The 24123-nt window shown below is 42.1% G+C and overlaps 1 protein-coding gene across 6 annotated transcripts in view; it reads right to left on the bottom strand.

Moving 5' to 3' along the window:
* Positions 1 to 2751: 2751 nt before the first annotated feature.
* Positions 2752 to 24123, bottom strand: part of TRMT11 (tRNA methyltransferase 11 homolog) — a 55638-nt gene continuing 34266 nt past the window's right edge. For 4 of the 6 annotated variants that reach the window (XM_045009481.1, XM_045009479.1, XM_045009482.1 and 1 more), the window contains 2 exons: positions 18501 to 18621; positions 2752 to 7193 (listed from right to left, as the gene is read on the bottom strand). In XM_045009481.1, coding sequence (XP_044865416.1) covers positions 7062 to 7193; positions 18501 to 18621 — 253 coding nt within the window. In that variant the 3' untranslated portion in view covers positions 2752 to 7061. The remainder of the gene's footprint in view (positions 7194 to 18500; positions 18622 to 24123) is intronic. The other 2 variants (XR_006577974.1, XM_045009480.1) reach the window with 2 other exon arrangements.

Here is a 24123-nt window from a genome sequence, read left to right as displayed (position 1 = left end):
TCAGGCAGACTCAACTGACCTACAAGTAGGCTTGATAGATTTCCATTTCCATTTTTTAAATAATTTCAATGGATAATAGCTATGTTTAACATAAGGCCATAAAAATGGCCATACTGGGTCAGACCAATGGTCCATCTAGCCAGTATCCTGTCTTCTAACTGTGGCCATGCCACGTGCTTCAGAGTAAATGAATGGAACAGGTAATCATCGAGTGATCCATCCCGTCGCCCATTCCCAGCTTCTGGCAAACAGAGGCCACGGACACCATCTCTGTGCATCCTAACTAATAGCAGTTAAGCATTTTTCTATACTTATTAATTGAAATGTTTACAGTTGCACAAAATTACAGGTTTGAAGCCTTTTTCTAATTAATACTATTTTCACAGTTATGAGAGATTGTGGGGAGGATGTCAGACAATGGGAAGGGGGTTAGACAATTATTTAATGACAGTAGACATTGATCAAAAAATTAAAGCTTTATACAAATTGTATACAAATTGTAACCATTACATGTCAAAATATACAAACTAAATATGCTTGAAAACTGATTTAAGGCTATTTCTTACTGTACCTATCTGTAAATTTCAATTAGCACCAATGGAAATATTTTTTCATCAGTGTGTCTCTCTATGACAAAAATTGATGTTTATCAACATTTACTGATAAAAAAAAATCTAATCCTTCCAAGACTATCTACAAGCCATTGTCATTATCAACTGCTTTAAAGCGACATGGCTGACCAGGTCCATTGTGTTAATAAACAAAAATGATTTATTTTCAAATAATTAATAGCAAGTTACTTTAATGCACCGTTAATTCCACCAGCAGCTCTCCGTAGCGTGAGTCATACACCTGTCCCTCCATCTGATACCTGTGAAGAGGAAAGACTTGAAAGGCAACACAATGCTCCTGGGCTCTTGAAATTAGTGTTGAATTTCAGAGCTAGTGGTTCAATTCCCCCTAGGAACAGGGATTGTTTAACACAAATGTCTTCTCCCTCTTTAAAAACACATGCACAAATTCCTTCATTTTACAAACTATATTCTAGAATAAGCTAGGAGAGCAAGAGCCAATTCAGGGAAGTATCTCCCCAAGCCTGTGAACATAGTAAGAAATAAATATAACAAGACCCAGTGGCCCAAGGAGAAGGGTTGGTTTTTTTTTCTTTTGGGGGGCGGAGGGAAAATGGATTTCTACCCTCTATTCCCAAACATGCAATGGCAGCTTCCAATGGCAATAGCGACTATAGCAGGCTGAAGTTTTTCCAAATTCTGAGTTTGAGAATTTATTTTTTTAATTTGATCCCTGTCTCCCCCAAATTTCTTTTTTTTTTTCTTGGTCTGGCGGGGGGGGGGGGGGGGGGTAGGTGAGAGGTTGACCAGCTGTAGAACTTGTCTAATATTACTGCCAGTTTTGAACAGCCACTAAATACTTTCAAAAACATCCTGGAATCTTTTTATTTTTATCAGCTGTACTAGGGATAGAAGTGGATATCCTAAATGGTAGGGACCATGATGTTAGCTCTGACTGGGTGTATCCACAGTCTGTGGTTTATTACCATATAGAGCATATTGTACTTACCTAGCACCTCTCACCTCAGGATCTCAAGGCTTCTTTACAGATATTAAGCCCTTACACACCCCTATGAAGTAGGCACTGAACCCAAATTACATATGAGTAAACTGGGGCCAGAGAAGTGACCTTGCTCAAGATCACACTAGTTCTTGTCAGAGATAGGAACAGAACTCAGTAAAGGAGACTGCATAAATAAGGACATCTAAATGCCCTTCCAAATTACTTGGAATTACCCAAGTAATTCTGTACATGTACACAAAGGTTATTTTGACCTTTGCTAAGAATCTGTAGTCACTCAAACCCATTACCCAAAGTATTTTGATAGCTGAATGAGTGCATCCTGTGCTGAATTTATCCACCATATTTATTTCACAAATGCATCCAGTAGATGAGGGAAGGGCAGCAAGTGCAGAAGCCTTTTGGTCCTTTTGATACGAATATCTACAGGCTTAATCCTGCTCCCAACTATGTCAATAGCAAAAACTCCATTGTCTTCAGAGGGAGCAGCTTCTGGCCCCATGTTTGCAATGAATCTCAAACAGAATGATGAGGAATTTGCTAAGGACAGTTACCATAGCACTGGGCAGCTGCCCTATTCTATTCAGAGAAAAAAACCTATTCTGGGACAGAATGGAATGGAAGATGATGATTGGTGTTCCTGTTCATTTGTCCTCAACTGCGCATTAATGGACGTGTGCTTGCACTGCCACAGATACATCCCCACAGAAGTGAGGCATCAGTCCCACCAAAATACATATTTCTTAATGAAAACCAGAGATGTGTTTAAGTAACTGTAAGGTTGGGACATACACTAACGAAAATCAGTGTCACGCTGTCGGGAGTGGCTCACGGCCATGAGTGCCTACTCAGGGCAGACTGTCAAAAACAGGGCAAACACCCCAAACTGGTGGCATGTTCTTTAATTAGATTTCACCAAGCCAGTAACGAATGTGAACTCCTGGATCATTATGAGAGTCTTACCAGGGAGCCATAGACAGTCCTCTTAGACTCTCCAGTCTATCTTGCCAGCCAAACTGGATTGAGTGACAAATGGTCACTTACACCAAAAATATCACTCCACATTCAGGTTGTTTCCAGTCCCAAGAGACCAAACATGCACCCCAAATCAACTGGTATCCTTGATCTTACATCAAAGACAATGCTTGTAGCCAATACTGTAAAAAACTATCTAAAGGTTTATTAACAAGAAAAAAGGAATAAGAGTTATTTACAGGTTTAAGCCAGCAAACATATACACACAAATGAGTTACCATCTAAACCCTGAGAATGAAAGAATTGTAGTGATCTGTCAATTCAAAGTGTCTTTCAGGGTGGATCCAGGAGGCAGCCTCTCAGGATCTCCGGCTTAAGTTTACCATCTCTGGTACTTCAGAGTTCAAACAGCCAAAAAGATGGAAAAATTTCCTGTGGCTTTGCTTTATTTCCTTCATTCATTTTCCAAGCCCACAGGACGAGCTTCCCTGCACGTAGCATTTCCCAGGTGCAATAGAGCCATTAACCAATCCTTTGTTTTGTGAAGTTTCTTGATGGCTCATCTGATTTTGATAGTCCTTCTAGATGGGGAGAGATGATTCCCATGCCTGAGTTCACAAGTTCAGAGCAGTTTCAAAGTTATAAAGCAAGAAACTTACATATTTTCTTATAGCATGGAATAGAGACATTACAAGTGAGATTAATGCATGCAGCAACTTACAAGCATTTCATAAAGTCTAAAGACTAAATACATTCTTATAAGACTAATACTTATTTTGAGTAAAACAGACCAGGTGAACTGGTCTGGTCTCCAGCTATAAATGTCAGTTCTTAGTTAATGCCTGCAGCCTGGGCAAAAACTGGCATCTGACCTGCCAGGATCACAGCCAGATCCATCTGAAGAATGGCAGATGGGCAACTCAGAGATGAACACCTACAATAGAGGAGGAGAAGAGAGGTGGTGCTCACATTACAAATACCCAAAACTGTTCCTTGGCAGCAGGTCAGTTCTGTTCCTGCTAGACTTGGCTCCTACTCCTCCCCAGCTGTCAGACACTCTGAGCTTCCCAAAAAGGAGGTGACAACATAACTGTGAAGGGAACTAACCCAGCTGCAGTGTGGCCCTGCAGCCTTCTACCTGCCCAACAGGGAGGCCCTGCAGAGAGGAGACTGCTGCAGACGCCTGATGACTTAGCGCAGCAGCTGCTCACTTACTGGCAGGGGGAGGAAAGTTTGATGAGCAGGACTGCATAAAACCAATAGCCTCAGACGGGACACTTCCCCCTCCACTGCCCTGGCAGGATCACTGTTGTTCCTGATAAGTGGTGGGGAGGGGGCATTATATAGGGTTTAGTATGTTCACTTGTGACTCTCTCTCTCTCTCTCACCCCCTCACCCCCACCCCTACCTCTAGCTCATAATCCACAGGTCACAAAAAAGTCCTGGGCATAGAGGAAATAACCCCTGGGGGAGGGGGGGGGGGAAGAGGCAGAGAGGAGGAGAAGAGAGACTAAGAACAGTAAGATTTCTTTCCATAATAGCCAGCACTCACTAGTTCTCTGTACGGGTCCATTCTGTGAGGACATTGGCACTGAGAGCAATGTTTCTGAACTTTTTCAGATTGGCGACCCCTTATTCAAAGACATAAGTTTTCACAATCCTCTTACATTTACTATAGGAGAGTAAAAAAAAGTGCATCAATGATAAGGCAGGAAATGAATTGGAATCTGAGGAAGAGAGATGGGATTGAGTCAGCTTGGAAAGAGGATGTCAAAAACCTTTGCTATTAATGGCTGATTCCTCTGAGGAAGAATAATCCATCTATCTATAATGGAGAGGAGCCCCCAGTCGACAAACTTGAAAGGAACCTTCGTTACAGAAAGCATGGCAGCTGCAACACAGCATTCACACTATCAAAACAGCAGCATCCATACGTTGGGTACATAATTGGAGAGTCTACTATAGGGATGTCAGATCGGGAAAAAAATTGACCGAAGAGCTTAGACAATTGAAGCTGCTCTTAAGTGACATTAGGTGGTCGAGAGATGCTTCTTTAGCTGACTTTTTAAATTTGGTACTATTCTGAAACAGTGGATGTAACACCAGTGCCAAAATTCCACTTGTACTTTCAACTGGAATGTGGTACTCTTCAGTTACTTAAGAACATGATGTGTGAACTGCTTGTCTCGTTTCAGGGCAACTGCACCTGTACGTCCCCTCAGTGGTCTAGCAAGGGCACCCACTCTCTGGCCTCCAGCTCCCCAACCATTGCCTTTCTTGGGAAGAGCCCCCATCTCACACCCTTCTACCAGCGTATTCCCAGGCTGCACTGTTCCCTTCACTGTGTATTCCCAGCAAGACAGGCTGCCCAAGGTGTAATTGCTACAGTTATAAGTTACCACCCAGTTTTCTCTGCAAGCCTACTTTCTTTTTAAGGTAAAAGCACTACAGAGAAAAACATGTTAAAAATAATAGAAGAACCTACATACATGCTCATAAATTTACCAGACACCATCCCAACCCTAACATGGGGCTACTCTCTGGCAGAAGAAGTCCTTCAACACCCCACCCAGAGGGTTTCCTTTGCGGTAACAAGTTCATCATAGCTTCTGCTCAGAACAGGCACGCAATCTTAGAGGGTCTCAGGACACAGGTGCTGGAACCAGTTTAAAACCAGATTATTTATCCAAAAATCATCATCATCTTCTATTAGTCCCTGGAGAATTCAATTTGAATTAGTATATGAAACCTCTCCAGGCAGGTGGCTTTAACGGGCTGATAACAGAGAAAGTACATTAGCAACCCCCTTCTACTAGAGAAGGCACATACTATGCAACAATAACACATACCAAATTGCATTTTAAATACAGTACCCCAAAGGTATTAACCCTAATTCAATAAGGTCTGACTTAACTCTTTATTGAGTTACCTTAATTCCATAAAATTTGCTCAGGATATTAGCAGTCTGTCACACGCTAAATAGATGCTACATGTCATTCCTGAGGTAGCAGCATTCTGGGACAAGTGGAGGAGACACTGAATCAAAGCTCTCACATATATGGGACCTGATTCTCCACTGCCTCATATCTTGTACAGCTATTTAGATCATGTCTGCCAGAAGAGCAGGGGTTGGTTGTGAATAAATCACTCCCTGTACAACACAAGTTACACCAACTAAAGTGCCGGCATAGACAGCGTTAGGTCAGTTGGAGAGCTTCTCCTGCCAACATAACTACCGCTGCTCACGGAGCGCGGGGCTGGAGTAGTTAAGCCGACAGTAGAGCTCAGTTGGAGCTACATTAGACAGCTCACAGCAATGCAGCTGCATTGTTGCAGCTGCGCTGATGCAAACTCTGCAGTGTAGCAATGCCCTCAGAGTCAAACACAAGGGAAGGTGAAATAAATCAATGAACCAAAGAGATGCAGACTCGTGCCTGCCTAGGTATCACTGGCTTTTTGAAGGTCACCACTATATGCAGACTATTATATGACCACAATAACCTGCAGTAAATTAAGAAATGGGGCTCTATCTAGCTGGAACAAATAGATATACCTCAGCAGGGCATTGATGAGTGTATTTGACCACCAAAAGCAAGTAAAGCCATTAATATCCTTAATTAATGGGTCTAGTAGTTTTCAAGAAAGATATTTTCACGATGGACACAATGTAGGTTCAGCAAAGTTTTCCCATTTAAAAATACAATTTCAGTTTCAAAGAGCTGATCAGGCTTAATACCATTAAGAAACCATTACCAAATCTTTTGTTGTTGTTACTGCTTTAACTATCAGTTAGTTTCTGAATCAAAAATTGCAGACAGTTGGCTTGACCAGCAGTCAAAGTTTAGGAATGCAACAGCAAATCCAAGGTACAGATGAGCTTCAGATGCGGACAGGCTTTATGGGGTTTAATAGTCTCTCCAAGCCTTGTCAGGTCCTTCCTCAGCTCCTAGAGGTTTTTTGGGGTTTTTTTTTTTTTTTTTTTTAAACATAGCTGGCCCAGTACATGGCAGTAAGAATTCACATGAGAATCTGTTGCATGCAACACAATTTTAAAAAGTCACAACAAGCTCTGTTGGTTTTTATTTTGTATCAGTTACAAAAAAACAAAACAAATGAAAGCAATATTCCTAATAAGCAAACCCTGATCTCTATTATGTGTTTCTAAAGCATCCAGATGTTCACAGTTTAAGAAGCCAAACAATACTACTATTTTCTGTAAAAGTTAATGGTAAAAGAAAATAATAATGGTTTTAGTCAATCATCATTAGTACTTGAAAGTACAAATATAAATTAAATAAGGCTCAAAACTTGTACAATAAATCTGCTATAAACAAAGCTAATTAAAAAGAACTGTTCTTAACCTATGTTGTGGTTTTCATTGTGACTTTTTTAAAATTAAAAACAGTATTTGTTTTCTGAAGCATCCAGATGTCTTTACAAAAGAAATATAATCTTCATACTTTCCTCATTTTTAATGTTTGTTTTATTTTTTTTTACTTCTGGTTGTCTTTTTCTTCCTTGGCAATCCTCTTTGTCACACCACTGAAATACTTCTCACGAAAGGAATTGTGACCCTTGTATAGCAAAGATTGATAATCCAACAAGTGAGAATACTGGTCTTTGTCCTGTATAGCATTAAAATACAGAGATTAGTCCCAAAAGCTCATTCAAAAAATGACAAATGAAAGTAAATAGTAAAACTAAAAGTCTTTCTAAGGTTTGTGGGTTTTTTTGTTTTTTTAAATAGTCCAAAGATAACTCAAGTTTCAATCAGAATTTACAGGAATGTTGATATTCTTCTCCAAATTTAAATATTAAACAGAATTGAGAAATAATTTGCAATGAATAATTGATGTGAGTTTGCAGATATTCTTGGAACAGAAAAGCTAATAGATTGTTTCAAGTGTATTCATTATTCAAATCTTCTTGCCCTTTTCCATTCTATGCACCAGTCTTGAACAATTTGCTATAAGTATTTGATACCCGATATTTGAAAAGTGAGCCGTGCTGTTTAATTACAATTTTTCAGATCGAAACAGCAGCACGCAGCTGTCTCCTGACCGGAGACGTGGACAGGCACTTCCACCATGATGATTACTCAGACAGCAATTTAAGGTTTGGTTTCTGGAAATGTTGCTACCAGTAACACTTAATCACACAAATATTTGTGGAAAGCAAACATAAAAGAGGCACAAGAATGGCTAGAGTGAATTTGTATAAAAATTACAGCTATTGGTGGAAGGATGGTTGGGTTTTTTGTTTTGTTTTGTGCAGTATTCACTCAGCTATAATGTTAACATTTTGACTGATATCCTTATAAATTATACACATCTTATGTTAGCCAAGAATAGTTTAAGTTGGTATATATGTGTGTGTATAACAAAGCTGATGTGTTTTAATGTATAATATAGATACTTGACAGGGATTTTGAAACTTTATTATGTGTATTTTGAACAAAATCTCTTGGTCTTAAAAGCCAGTAAATGACTAAAATGACATTTATTTTAATTTGTGTTAAAATTAAACACACACACACACACACACACAAATGTCATTTTAGCCATTTACTGGCTTTTAAGGCCAAGAGATTTTGTTCAAGATGCATGTAATTAAGTTTCAAAATGCCTGTCAAATATCTATATTGTACATTAAAACACATCAACTTTGCTTGGGAATAAACTTGCTGGTTACTTTACACTAACCATAAATGCTAGACTGTCATTAAATTGATCATGATTGTCAGCAGGCTTGAATTAGTAAAAGAAACCTTAAAAAAAAAAAAAGCTAAATAGTCCAGGAAAGTGTTTCTTCTGTATATACATATGAGGTTTGTGATTGTAGTTTACTTTAAAACAAAGCAGCAAGTTACACCTCTACCCTGATATAACGTGACCTGATATAATATATGGAGATATACGTATCTCCTAGAACTGGAAGGGACCTTGAAAGGTCATTGAGTCCGGCCCCCTGCCTTCATTAGCAGGACCAAGTACTGATTTTTGCCCCAGACCCCTAAGTGGCCCCCTCAAGGATTGAACTCACAACCCTGGGTTTTGCAGGCCAATGCTCAAACCACTGAGCTATCCCTCCCCTGCCCTGATATAACAGAAATTTGGATATAATGTGGTAAAGCACTGCTCGGGGGGGGGGGGGGAAGAGAGGGAGGGCTGCACACTCCCGTGGATCAAAGCACGTTCGATATAACACAGTTTCACCTATAACGCAGTACGTTTTTTTGGCTCCCGAGGACAGCGTTATATCGAGGTAGAGGTGTATTCAGTTTATAATTTTCAGTAGAGGGTTATCCCTCCTCCCTCCCCCACCAGCGGCGGCTCCAGGCACTAGCGCTCCAAGCGCATGCCTGGGGCGGCAAGCCGCAGGGGGTGCCCTGCCGGTCCCTGCGAGGGCGACAGTCAGGCAGCCTTCGGTGGCTTGCCTGAGGGAAGTCCGCCGGTCTTGTGGATTTGGCAGCAGGTGCGCTGAAGCTGCGGGACGGGCGGACCTCCCACAGGCAAGCCACTGAAGGAAGCCTGACTGCCGTGCTTGGGGCGGCAAAAAAGCTAGAGCTGCCCCTTTCCCCCACTGCTTTGAAATTAGGGTTTCTCAAGTAGATTTTGTCACATAAATGCAAACAGTAAGATGAAAATAATTTAAGGCAACATTTACACTCAGCATAATAAAGTCTCCAAACTTTAGTCAATACCATATGGTTACCATGATGTAGTGGACATTTGCTTTTATTAATATTAAATACCCTGATAGTAAAGTGGAACATTTTTCAACACCAGATTGTAACAAGGTTAAAATAATCAAATTCAAAGGAGCTTCCCCCATTATGCAACTCTGAGATTCTAAGCATCCAAAGCAATCTGCACAATTGGAACTTTGTGATTGCAAGGAGTCCCATTGGCTTCAGAGTGCATGACACTTAGAAAAACTACAATGTGTATTTTAAAAGACTGAAACTAAGATTTGTAATACTGGTCTGTGTGTATGCGTACAACTTCCCTAGTCTACTAGATACAATTAGATATATTCCTGTATACATGCATATGTTTGTCTCTACCAGTAAATTCCGTTAGCTCAAGCTACCAAAACCAAAGGTATCTAAGGAAATGTAATATGTAAACTCACAAATAGAACAGCATTAAACTCCAAGTGCTAACAAGTCTATTTAAATACAGAGAAGATAAAGAGAGAGGGTAAGAGAAAGATGACATGGGTAAATCCATAACAGATTAAAGGAAGTAGTCAACCCATTGATCAAACATTCACATTATGGTTTGCTCTCTTCTTAAAGGAAAAAGTCAAACATTGAACTGTTCTGAATCCAATAATTTACCAATCACAATGGACATAATTCTGTAGGGAAGAACTAGAATTGGAATGATCAAAATCAAATTCATTCCTGATTTCAGACTCAGATACTAATATTTAAAACCTATTTTAACATTTCCTTTGTTTTATTAAGACTCTAAATAGGTAGGTTGGTGCATTTAGGTTGTCTATTTTGTTTTTGCCTAGAACACCACTGTGACCCTGTATAAAAAGAAAGATGACTATGTTTACACTAAGGCGCCACCACTGTTGCACAACTGTGATAAATCTTATATAGAGTATACCTTGTAAGGCAGGGGTAGGCAACCTATGGCACGCGTGCCAAAGGCGGCATGCGAGCTGATTTTCAGTGGCACTCACACTGCCCGGGTCCTGGCCACCGGTCCAGGGAGCTCTGCATTTTATTTTAATTTAATTTTAAATGAAGCTTCTTAAAAACATTTCAAAAACCGTATTTACTTTACATACAACAATAGTTTAGTTATATATTATAGACTTATAGAAAGAGACCTTCTAAAAATGTTAACATGTATTACTGGCACGCGAAACTTAAATCAGAGTGAATAAATGAAGACTCAGAAGAGCACTTCTGAAAGGTTGCCGACCCCTGTTGTAAGGTATAATTTAAAATGATGTAATCTGTTGAACAACGTTATCCTATTTATATGCATGTATTATCATTGTATATGAAGGTTAAGAATCTTTGCTATGTGTTTGTATCTCAAACATGTTGTGTCCCTTGGTAACACTCAGAAGACAGCTTTTTTTTTCCCCCCCCTCCTGCTGATGATAGCTCATCTCAATTGATTAGACTTTTCCTGTTGGTATGCATACTTCCACCTTTTCATGTTCTCTGTATGTATAAATATCTCCTGTCTGTGTGTTCCATTCTATGCATCCGAAGAAGTGAGCTGTAGCTCACGAAAGCTCATGCTAAAATAAATTTGTTAGTCTCTAAGGTGCCACAAGTACTCCTGTTCTTTTTACGGATACAGACTAACACGGCTGCTACTCTGAACTCAGAAGACAGATTTACATCAAGACGAGCCAGCCATGTGTTGATGAGCCATTAAGGAGAATCAGCTCTTCCAGTGGGCCCCTCCTGAGGATGCCTCACAGACAGTATGAACAATGGAGGCCCAGTGACTCAACAAGACTTGTAGAGCACGTGACCCCTGACTCCATGTTTGAGATAGTTTGTCTCTATCAGTAAATGGACTGGAGGTATAAACTGGAGACTGACCACTCGTGGCCTCTTTCCTGCTCCACATCTCTGGACTATGATTTCTAACAAAGGGAAGCTTTGAACAAAGGACCGAATACCCTCAATCTTTTGGAAGATCCAGAGAAACTTATTGCAAGCTAACAGATTTAACATCACTGCTATTACCCTGATCTACAAACTCTGAAATCAACTGTAATGCATAGGATTCATTTTAACCTTTTAATGACTCTTCTCTTTTTTTATTAATAAATCTTTACTTAGTTTACTAAAGACTGGCAATCAATGCTGCAGCCAACTTTCTAACTGCAGAAAACTGAACACTCTTGCCCCACCCTGCCCCTTCTCCAAGGCCCCACCCTGGCTCCGCCCCTTCTCGGAGGCTCTGCTGTCCACTCACTGCATCCCCCCCCTCCATCCATCACTTGCTCATTTTCACCAGGCTGGGGCAGGGGGTTAGGGTATGGGAGGGAGTACAGGCTCTGGACTGGGGGTGTGGGCTTTGGGGTAGTGCCAGGGAAGAGGGGTTTGGGGTGCAGGAGGAGGCTCTGGGTTGGGGCCAAGGGATTCGGAGTGTGAGAGGGGCTTCAGGCTGGGGCGGGGGGTTGGGGTACGGCAAGGGGTGAGGACTCCAGGTGGGGGTGTGGGCTCGGGATGAAGGGTTTGGGGTGCAGGAAGGGGCTCTGAGCTGGGATTGAGAGTTTCAGAGTGTGGGAGGGGGCTCTGGGCTGGGATTTGGGTATGGGCTCTGGCCTGGTGGTGTGGGCAAGCAGGTGGGTGTATGGGGGGGGCTCAGGGCTGGGGAAGGTGGTTGGGGCATAGGACAGAGCTCCAGGCGGTACTGACCGCAGGCAGCGCCCAGGAAGTGGCGACATGTCCCTCCGACTTCTAGGCAGAGAAGTGGCCAGAGGGTTCCATCCTCTGCCCCCACAGCTGTCATTGGCCATGGTTCTCGGCCAATGAGAGCTGTGGAGCCAGCACTCGGGGTGATGCCTGCAGGTGAGGGCAGTGCACAGAGCCCCCCTGGCCACCCCTCTGCCTAGGAGTCTGAGAGACATGCAGGCCGCTTCCCAGGAGCCACACGGACCCTGCCTACCCCGCTGCAGCCAACTGGACTTTTAGCAGCCAGTCAACTGTGCTGAGTAGAGCTGCCAGGGGTCTCTTTTCGACCAGGTGTTCCGGTCAAAAACCGGACGCCTGGCAACCCTAAATGCAGTATTTGGTGAGATCCTGAAGTACATATTGACCTGGGGTGAGTGTCTGGTTCACTAGAACTGGAAGAACCTAATAGTTGTTATTTCTGGTATTAATAATCATTTATCACAGAAGTCTGGTTTGTCTGGATGGTGCATGAGAGGCTAGAGGGCCTGATGGGACAGTCTGTGGCTTCATAATAACTAGTATAGTAATTTGGAAGCACACATTTGTTACTGGCTTGGTGAAGTCTTATGATAGAATAAACCACCAGTTTGGGGTGCATGCCCTGTTTTCTGGCAGTCTGACCTGAAATTGGCACCCATAGCTCTGTCCCATGCTAGGCAGCATGACAATCTGTTACCTAATGACAAGCTGAATGGGTAGAATCTGAACAGTACTGATATTCTGACTTTAGCCATAAAAAAAATGACAAATACATGCAAGATCTTTTGGAAATAATTTATTCTCTACTATTTTTGCTGGATGTTAGGTAATTACAATGAACGGAATATAATGGTTAACTAAAATATGCTTCTGAATAATGGCTGAAGTCAGCAGGTTTATACAAGCACTAATCCTGCAACAGTATCTCTGCCAAATCTCTAAGAGGCTCTCTCTTCATATACACCTTACAGTAGATGCATGGGCCCCACTAGTTAATGAAATCTGCAGCACAGCAGATTTCATACAATTAAAGTGTTGGTGTCAAATCCTCTTGTACCACTGAACTGCCAGGTGCAGTTTCCAAATATTGTGCCTTTTCTTCCCCTAGCTCCCGCTCTTTAAGCAAAGCAACAGGTCAGGGACAAAAGTTGAATTTTATCATTTGAACTATCACCTTAAAGCTCCCCTTCCTCTCCCTAACATTACCTACTCCAGTGCAATGACATCTCCCACCCCTCTTTTTCTGTTTTGTTCCCCAGACCTGAAACTGAAGAGGAGGGGAAAGAATAGGAAAAGTTTTTTCATTTTATTTCCTTTGTAACCACTGCCCAAAGTTGGCATTAGAGGTAAAACATTTAACTGGTTACTCTGTACAAGCAGGTGAAGTTTCTCTAGAAGCCATTGCTTTGGGTCAGGCACCAAGAGTGGCCAACAATGAACTGTACACACTAACTTGATTAAATCTATCACTATTATGATATCAGTTCAGGAAAGCAAGTGATTTCCTCCTTTGTTTGTAAGAGTCAGGTTTCCACCATCCTTTAACCTACTGTCAGTCTCTGATAATGATTTCTTTCACATCGTTGGTATGGACCATGATATATTTATATTCTCCTCAGTGGCACCAATTTTCAACTAAACTGCTGTTTTTCATAAACGTTTACTCACATATGGCTTATGATGCATCCTACAATAAATGAAAGCCAGAAAGGCTGATATCAAAGTGAAAGCCACTTAGTGCTTACAACTTATTTGATCATGCAACTTCACATTAGTTTTGCTTCTATAAAATAAGCATAAAATGGTGCAATATATTTCTAGCATAACAACGCAGGTAGGGGAGGACGAAAAAGAACTGAAGTTTACAAACAGAGCTGTGTTTACATTAGATATCTGCACAGATGTTAAACTAACGTACAAGCTTATGCTGAATCTAGTGGGCCTCAGTTCAGCCTCAGGGTAATTACTCATGTCTGTTTTTTGTTTTAAAAAAATCCTCCTATCCTTATCACAGCTTCCCAGTGTTCTACATCTGGAACTGGACAGTAGCTACAGAAACCCTTGTACAAATTTTAGACAGCTATAAACATCACCAAGTAGTTCAAACAGGACAACAGGGTCAAGTCTAGCAACTGATGCTGCTAAATACAGTAGAAAAAACTCAACTCCAATAAAGATGCCTAGAATGGCCATGTGACAAGGAGGTGCTGGAAACCTTCAGCTTTGCAAATCCGTTAACACTTTGCTCCCAAGTCTTTTCATGGGCAGTCATTTGTTCAGAGTGCACTTTCAGTTTAGTTCTTGTTCCCATCTTGACATGCAATTCATAGGCACATTTCTCAAATGTGGTCAACAGCCCCTCTCCTCTAGAACTCTACAGATATCAGTATTTTGTTAGGAGTACAGATTAAAAGTTTCAGAACGAGAACAATCACCAGCAAAATAGATACGAATTATTCTATAAAGACACCAGACACAGAATAATAGTGAAACAGAAAGTGGAAGAGAGTATATATTCATCAAAATATTTTACAGAGTGACTCAACAAGCCCCACAAAACTAGAAGCTAGACAGTTTTATTTAAAAAGTGGAACAGACAAAAGATCCCTCCCCTTCTTCCCCCCCCCCCCCCCAAAAAAACCTAACTACAACAGGAATTTAAAAACAAGTAGATCTTTAAAGAATAGATATGGAGCCTCAAGAATACTTCCCGTAATAATGCTGGAAATTGTTTTGTCCCATATACATTTGTAGTTACACAGTTTCCATCTGATTCTACTTTGGAATTAGAAAAATACGAAGTATGCAACATAAAACTGTTTGTTTCCTCCTTCCCTGCGTCACCTAAACAGATTGCTTATGAAACTTGGAAACTAACCTGGTGCAACATCAAGCACAGTACACTTCAACTTGGCTCAACCTACAGCTAACATAAAACAAAAGACTGAACCAGTTTTACTGGACACCAACCAGATTATATACCACAAGCTGGACAGATTCTGCATCTGCTGAAGAAGCAGCCATTCATATGCCTCACCGTCAGACGCACTATGGTGCTTCCACATGCATGCCAAATTCTAAACTCTGCCTCCTCCTCATCAGCCTTGATGAGGACAGGCTCATATCCCCTATGTGGAAAAAGCTTGCTGTAATAGCACTGGCCCTGAACAAAGAATATCACTGAGACATGCGAGGTATCCACATCCAACTAAATCCCTCCCCAACCCTTGGAGAAACTACAAGACACTTTCATGTGTAAAAGGTCCCCTTTATAATAATGGTTTTAGGTCCTTATCATCAAGGGTAGCAAATACTCACCTCATATCCCTCAAACTTTACTTCTCCCCCACTTCCTTTCCTTCTTGTTCTTTCACCTTCTTGGTTTTTATTTCATACAGATTCATAAGGTATTAACTAGCTATTATTAACCTACCTCCATTATGGCCATACCCATTTATTATGGGGAAGGAGTGAAGTAATTAACAACAGACACCTTGGCCCAAAGTAAGCCTCAAAATGTTTCTTTTAAGATTTCCCACCCATTGTGTGCCATACTTGAGTACATTTTTTGTATAGACTTTGTCCAGTTTGCTCTGTGTGTGTACATTACTGCACATTTTTTAAAAAAAACCTTTATCAGCTATAAGAGGAATTCATATTGAACTTAATGAGATAAAAACAATTCAAATTGTTTATTACTAGGATGTTCTGTGGTCTTTATGCTTATGATAAAATTATGTATATGTCTATTAATATTTTTGGATAGGATTCTAGTCTACTTTGGTTTCTTAGATCACTAATTTCTTGAAAATATAAACACGACCAATTTTCAACACCCGTTCAATGGGACCCATTGCAGATGAGTGTTTTCAACAACAGGTCAATTTCTTTAGTAGAGTCAGGGTTTTAGAGTGTTTATACTGTACATAAATATATACAATGTATTAATTACTGCTAGTACTTGTAACTCCTGGCAATACTGCATGATGATTATGCAGTATAATTAAGGCTGCGAGTTTGTCACGGAGCTCACGGACACTGTGAATTTCTGTGACCTCCATGACTTCTGCAGTGGCCGGTGCGCTTGGCTCAGGGACAGCTCAGGCAGCCCCTGCGCCAGGCGCACCAGCCACTGCTGGAGCAGCCCCGGACCGTCCCCCTTCCCCCCCAGCAGAGTTTGGGTGAGGCGGGCTCTGGGCAGCACTTACCTGGGGGCTCCCCGAAAGCGGTGACATCCCCCTCGCTCAGTTGCTAGGTGAAGGCATAGCCAGGCGGCTCTGCGCGCTGCCTCCGTCCAGAGTGCTGGTTTTGCAGCTCCCATTGGCCAGGAACTGTGGCCAATGGGAGCTGCAGGGTCGGAGGCGGAGGCAGTGCGCAGAGCTGCCTGGCCACACCTCCGCCTAGGACGGAGCTGAATGAGGGGGATGTCACCGCATCTGGGGAGCCCCCCCAGATAAATGCAGCCCAGATCCAGGCTCACCCCATCCTGTGCCCAATCCCCTTCTCTCCCCTGACCCCAAATATGCTGCAGCTGCTGTGTGGAGGCAGGTGTGGAGGCAGGTAGAAACCTGCAGACCCTTCCAACCCTCCCACCCCAGTGGGGGTCCTGGCTGCCCACAACCACCTGCCCGCCCCCAGCCCAGGCCCCCAGCCCCCAGCACTCATGGGGGCCCCGGGCAGCCCACCCCCAAGTTTTAGTCATGAGTATATTTAGTAAAAGTCAGGGACAGGTCATGGGCCATGAATTTTTGTTTACTGCCTGTGACCTGTCAATTTTTTTTTACTAAAAATACTCGTGACTAAAACATAGCCTTAAGTATAATCTAAAAATCACTATCTTTATAAAAATGTATCATCATCATCATCCACAGACACTGTACACTGTGGCTGAACTATCACATACACTAGAAAATTAGTTCCTAATTAAATGAAATTATACTGAACAATGCCTGGCAAAGTACATTAGATGCTGGAGTATGAAAAAAACCCTCACTTGCAAAAAAGCAAGATAAATGGGCAGACCTCCAATTCTCCCCAACAACTTCTTTTCATGTCACTTCTTTGCTTTTACTGGACACCATAATGTCCCTACAAAACATTTGTTTGATATGAAACAAGGTAGGAAGAATGTCTAAGAGATCCCTGTAAAAGGAACTAAACAGTGTGATGCCAAACATACCCTCTATCAGGGGTCGGCAACCTCTGGCACACAGTTCACCAGGGCAAGCACCCTGGCGGGCTGGGCCAGTTTGTTTACCTGCCACTTTGGCAGGTTCGGCCTATTGCGGCTCCCACTGGCTGTGGTTCGCCATCCCAGGCCAATGGGGGCAGCGGGAAGTGGCATGGGCCAAGGGATATGCTGGCCGTACCTCTCCCCCGACCCTCACTTGTCACTGAACTGACAAGATACATACTGAAGAGTAACTGATGTACAAAACACAATAGTGATAAATGAGTGAAGCCTATATACAGAAGGGTGAAGAAGTGGTTTAAATTAGAACATGTAGTCCAATACTACTATTATTTTTTATATATTGACAGGTTTGACATTAAAACTGGCATGGGGCAGGGGGGGTGAGATACATGTCCAAATTTTAAGTTATAAATGATGGTTTGTTACTGCCAAAGTCAACAGCACCTGTTCTGAACAACTTATACAACTTGTTACACTACGTAAGTGCTATTTGACAATTTAAGTCATCACTTGCATTATGAAATCCAGACTGGAAGCCTGCTGGATTGCTAGTGTATACCATAATGCTGAAGCATTAATTTGCTGCAAACCACGTCCATTGTTTTTACAGCTAATTAAGAAAATACTGGAAGCGCGTGCTCACCTCCTACACATTTTAGCTAAGAACAATGTCCTACTTATTGACTTGCCTCTGCTTTCCTACCATGTCTAAGCATCTCTTTTGTAATGTTCCACTTCCAGACTGATTTTTTTGTTAATCATCTTTAACAGTTTAAGCAACTGAAAACACATTACCTTTCCTGCATGGAGAACTGGAGATTAAATACCACTGTCAGGAGGCCCCCACATCATTGAACTAATGTCACACTTTAGTACTGTTTATATAATGGCTTAAAACCCAATTTTCAGAGATAAGCACTCTCAATCCCCACTGAAGTCAACAGGAAATGCACGCAGTCAGCACCTCTGAAACAATATCTTGCCCTCAAAGATCCTGCCCTCACCCATACTAATCAGTTTGCCCTGGGTGAAAAATTTATCAAAATGTTTTAAAAACAAAAAACTACCTTAAATCATTGCAGACTAAGTGAGCAACACAACAGGCTTGTGTTTTGTCTTTAAGATGTGGCATTTTTCAAAGCCTCTAATTCATGTCATAAAAACATCTTAGCAGCAGCAGAATTGACAATCCAGTACTGGATACCAAATCTGGTGATGGTAATACAATAAATTCCCTTTTGCAGTTCAAACAGTAGAGCAAACCTTTCATATATTTGACAGCCGTCATTTCGCACAACACACCCAAGAACATTTTACCTCAAATTCTTTCACCTTTTCCATGGTTATCAAGCGCCTTGACGTGTGGCTGGAAAGCATCTGCTCACAGTTACTAATAAGTTTCAGGCAGGGGTGCTGGGGTATAATCTCTTCTGTATATCTGGAAGAAATAAGCAGTCAGAAAGCTGTAAACCCATGAACTGTACCATGTGCATCTGAAAAACAGTTATACAGATCTATTCAAACTGGCTTACCCTAATAGCTTCCACACATTTTATAGCCATACTAAGTTACCAGAAACAATGTTTTCACTTGTTTTCAGAAATCATAAGCATATATCCCATCTTTTTGGGACACAAATAAAAGACATGGTGCAGATGAACTAGCTATAAACGGGAAGAATATTTCCCATAGGGCTCTCTACAAATAGGTAATTGAGCTCTTGAGGTCCCTTCCAGCCATAAATTTCTATATGTAGATGCCTGCATTATGTCAAGTATCATGGGAAAATTTCTCCAACCATCCAATCAGGAACTGTGCTTTTTAAAAGTATTTCAACAAGCATCCAATTATAATCAACTGATTTGGGTGGCTGTATATTTACTGACGCACCCCAATAGGAGACTACTATACTTGGACTTCAATATATATTACACCACAACCTCTTTAATAACCATTGAAATCTTTTGGATTCAGAGACTGGTGTTATAAACAGACTGGAGCATATTGGACTTCCTCTGTTAGACAGGGAAAGACATTTTAAAAGAGAAAATCTGTTCTGATAGCCCTTTGACAGAGGGCAATAATACTGTCTGGCTGACAAAATGTACCAAAATTAATTCAGTTAAAAACCTCTGTACTGGTGGGTGAAGAGTAAGCTTCCACAATATTTTACATAACTTCGATCTTGCAGAAAAACTACATCTACACCAGCCATACGAAGACGACTAATTTCCAAGAATCTACATCTCCGAAACTGCATTCCCCCCTCTTATTTTTCCAAGTGCTAAAAGCTGAATTAGGTTTTAAAGAGATTCAGGAAGGGGGAGGGGAGGAGACATCAGACTCAATTAACAGCCTATAAATATATAATAAAGGAAAGTGTGAATATGAGGCATCTTCACCCTGCTGCTGAGTCAGTCAGTCTTTAAAAAACTAACCCACACACATCCCTTGAAGGGCAAGGAGTACTTGGGGCACAAGGGAGATGCTCCATATTTTACCCATGACAAGGAGGCATTTCTGAACATCTACTGAAAAGTAAATAAAGGGAAAACCAAAAAAATTGCAAAAGCAGTTCCTACCGCCACCTACTGCCACCTATGATGGTACCTTCCCAAGTTTGTTTGTTTTACTTTTTCTATGGTATCTATACACTTTGTGTGTGACTGTCAGTTAGTCTCCATGCCTCAGTTTCCTCAACTGTAAAAAGAAGATAATAGCAATCCCCTACTTCACAGGGTGTTGTAAGGATAACTACATTAAGAGACTGCTCAGATACTACAGTAATGTGGCCACTCGAGACAGAATATAAGTGTACGGTTTGCATTGCTACCTGAAAAATTATGAACAATGTGACCAAAGTTGAAAGTCTTGCTTCTTTCAACTGTATTAGAAAGCCTGCTACAACAGCCATAGACACTAACCTTCGCAATAATGCTGGTACAGAGCTGGGGGCCATTAATACAGAACACTGTAGTATTTTTTAAATAAGGGGAGTTCCACCCCCTGCATAAACAAATAAGTCAAACCAAAATAGAACTAGAGTTTCTTAGGTCTATACTAGGAATTTACATTAGTATAGCTATGTCTCTCAGGAGTGTGAAAAATCCACACCCCCGAGAGACAGCTATACCAGCCTAACTCCTGATGTAGATGGCTCTAAGGGTATGGCTACACTTACGGTTTGCAGCGCTGGTAGTTTGCAGCGCTGGTCATCCAGCTGTGTAGGAGCAGCGCTGGTGTGTGGCCACACTCACAGCTACCAGCGCTGGTGTGTGGCCACATTTGGAGCATTTGCAGCGCTGTTGGGAGTGCTGCATTATGGGCAGCTATCCCAGCATTCAAGTGCACCAACGTGCTTTTCAAAAGAGGGGGGTGGAGGGTGGTGTACTGTGACAGGGAGCGGGGAAGATAGAGAGAGTGGATTTTTGGAGCCAACACTGAGTGTTAGCTTCCTGGATTGGAAAAATCACAAAATGTTCATGAGCCCTTAGTCTTAACTCTAATTGCAAACAGCCTGCCTGTTTGCTGTGATCAGTGTTTGTTTTTTTAGATAAGCAGTTCAACGGAGCGATCGGCTCCGTTCTGTTTCATTCACTCTTCCTGCCTGCCTCTCATTTGATCGTTCACAGCCAGGTATAGATAGCTCCTGTTTGCTGTGATCAGTGTTTGTTTTTTTAGATAAGCAGTTCAAACGGCTCCGTTCTGTTTCATTCACTCTCCCTCCCTGCCTGCCTCTCATTTGATTGTTTACAGCCAGGTACAGAACGGAGCTCCGATCGGAGCTCGTTCACAACAAAACAAAGAAAGGCTGCATAACAAAACAAAGAGAGTAATTTATAAAAGCATTCTGGGATACACCTTATTCCCTGGAGGCCAATCACAGCGCTGGTGTGTGGCCACACTTGATGACCAGCGCTGCAGCACCAGCGCTGGAATCCTTATTCCCCATGCTGAGTGAGGTGTACGGCCAGCGCTGCAGCCAGGGAGTTGCAGCGCTGGAAGTGCCCTGCAGGTGTGGCCACTTACTAATTGCAGCGCTGGTGGAGGCTTTCCAGCGCTGCAAATCGCCAGTGTAGCCATACCCTAAGTCAACAGATGATTTCTTTTGTTGACCTAACTACTGCTTCTCGGGAAGGTAGATTACCTATGTCATCGGGAGAAGCCTTCCTGTCAGCTGTACAATGAAGTGCTACAGCAGGGAGGCTGCAACTGCTGTGGTGTTTTACACATAGACATACCAAACAGCAGCGTGCTTGGGGGCGTGGGGGGCGCTCTGCCGGTCCCCGGGAGGGCGGCAGGCAGGGCTCCGGTGGACCTCCCACAGGCGTCCCTGCGGAGGGTCCACCGGAGCCGCGGGACCGGCGACCGGCAGAGCGCCCCCCCGCGGCGTGCCGCCATGCTTGGGGCGGCAAAATGGCTAGAGCCGCCCCTGCCGAGCTACAAGATTGCACAGGAAAGTGGAAAATGGAACGTCAATGACAGAAGTTCCAGGCTCCTTAATTCTTGTACTAACGTGTGTCTCTTCAGCAAAGCTCAAACAGCAAAAATTTCTTGCCTCCTGAGCTGCATTTATTCTCCATTTTCTGCACTGGGCACTACTATGATGCCCAAGAACTCCTAAACTTGTTTAAATTTTTATCTGCTACCTGAACTAGCACCCCAATACACTGTGCTTCAGTCAATTAATGGATAAAAGGGGATGGTTTTGACCTATATAAAACCCTAAATCGCTCAGGACCTTTTTACGAGACTGCCTCTCTCTTCTTGCTACACTACCACAGTTGCAATCAGCAAATGTGCTTGACCAAAAGCCCCCTTGATTTATAAAAGAGGGGGGCTGGCAATAGAGTTATCCGTGAGAGGCTCTGAGCTCTGAAACAAGTTACCTCCTGGTCCAAGCTAGCTCTGATCTGTTGAACTTCAAGGCATGCTGAAAAGCACATTTATTTGTGCAGGCTGCTCCAGAGGATGGTGGGTTTGATGTATGTGGGGAAAGGGAGATGTGTTCTGTTGGCAGGTAAGTGGCTATTTAGTTTTATTTTTGTTCTTTTGATTTGTGGCAGAATGCTGAGTCTTCGATAGGTGCCCTTTATTACTGTATAAATCCACAGAAAATTTTAAATTAAAAATGACAGCCAAAGCAACACTCCACGCCTTCTGGAGGACAGACAGCATGAAAAATAACTAGACTCAGAACACTTGAGCATAGGGGAAAGGGAGCTGACAGTAGTCTCTCCCTTAGTTCCTTAAACAATGAAAGTTTCTTCTCTCTCTTGCTTCAGGAGTGGAGAACAGGCCACTTTCTCTCTTCCCCTATTGCTAGTCTGCTCATGGGAGATGGCTGCTGCAAGGCAGCGGTTTAAGTAAGCACAGTCATAGGCCAGTGTAAGAGACAGCAGTAGCCACCAACAAGGTCACCCCTTCTGCGCTGCATGCAGCTTTCTGGTCAAAGCAGTGCAGGGTGCAGAGCATGCAAGCCAAGGAGTGGGTGAGGCAGTCTAGGCCTGAATGTCAGAAGCAGATGGCACAAAGGCAAATGCCCAGTTGGTTGGTCCTAGCCTGGGTGGATAGCAACACAGGGAGTGACAAAAATTGTGACTTTGGAAAACATAACCCCTATGAGATAGGTTTTGAGCTTGTCAAAAATAGCACATGGGAGGTGTGATGCTAACAGACCAGCTCAAGCCAAAGGCCAATTCATTTGTGTATGAATTGTTAAAAGAAGTGTTGTCAAAGAAGTGTTAAAAGGTATTATAGTGTATTCAGGCCAACTCGCTTGTGTGTTAGTATAGATCAAAAGAGATGTTAATTGTATTGTTTTCAGTTGTCTATATCCTGTTTGCTATTACATTACATTTATATTATGTATGCCCCAGTAATTAAATGACCCTAGATCAAAGGTGTGTTAATGTAAGAGTGTATTCAGGTGTTAAAATTTCATGAAAACTAATGGAATCTTACTTGTATTTTTTCACTTACCTATTTCTATCATAATGTAATGGCAGGCTATGGCAGGCATTTACATTATATATCTATATATCACTATAATTAAATTACTCAAACGCAATTGGAGCCTTGGAAATGTAAATGAAGAAGAGTGCTAACTTCAAAGCGAGGGCCCTTGCGGTCAACAGTGGGAATTCACATATTCAGTCTGCATTTCCTACTTATTGTCAAAGGGTAAAAACACACTATTCAGATTGTTTTCTGGAGAAGAAACTATAAATATGGATTCAAGGAACAGTCCTGTGTCCCTGGACTGTTTGGATTCTAACAGGGTGGAATAACTGAACAAGACAATAGACCCCAGAGTTATTCAGGGGACCGAGAGACATTTAGAAACTGGCAGTTTATTACACCTCTGCTATCATTTCAGACTTACAAACTTTGAGTCACCTGTTAATTTATGTTACCTACTTTAACCTCTCAGTACCTCTCATTTATTTTCCTTAGCTAATAAACCTATAGTTAGTTTACTATAGAATTAAATGCCAGCGTTGTCTTTGGTGTCAGACTTGCAGTACCAATTGATGGGGGGTAAGTGACCGGGCTCTTGGGATTGGTAGAAACCTGATGGTGTGATTTTTGGTTTTTAATAACCTTTTATCATAAAGTTCAGTTTGTCTGGGTGGCAAGATGGACTGAGAGACTAAGGGGACTGTCTGTGACTCTATGGTAAGACTGATATAGTGATCCAGAGTTCACATGTGCTACTGGATTGGTGAAATCTAATTATAGAACATACCACCAGTTTGGCCCTTGTTTTCAGACCGTCTGCCCTGAGATAGGCACTCACAGTTGAGTGTCACTCCAGACAGCATGACAGGAGAAAAATATTGTTTTGATCCTTAGGAGATCTGATTACAGGAGGTAATAAATCTCACACAACTTTTAGTTTGCAGAAGGCAAATGATAAATCAGAGCCTGCACATGTACC

The sequence above is a fragment of the Mauremys mutica genome, chromosome 3, assembly GCF_020497125.1.
Source record: "Mauremys mutica isolate MM-2020 ecotype Southern chromosome 3, ASM2049712v1, whole genome shotgun sequence".
Taxonomy (NCBI): domain Eukaryota; kingdom Metazoa; phylum Chordata; order Testudines; family Geoemydidae; genus Mauremys; species Mauremys mutica.
This window is presented reverse-complemented; position numbering and strand designations above follow the sequence as displayed.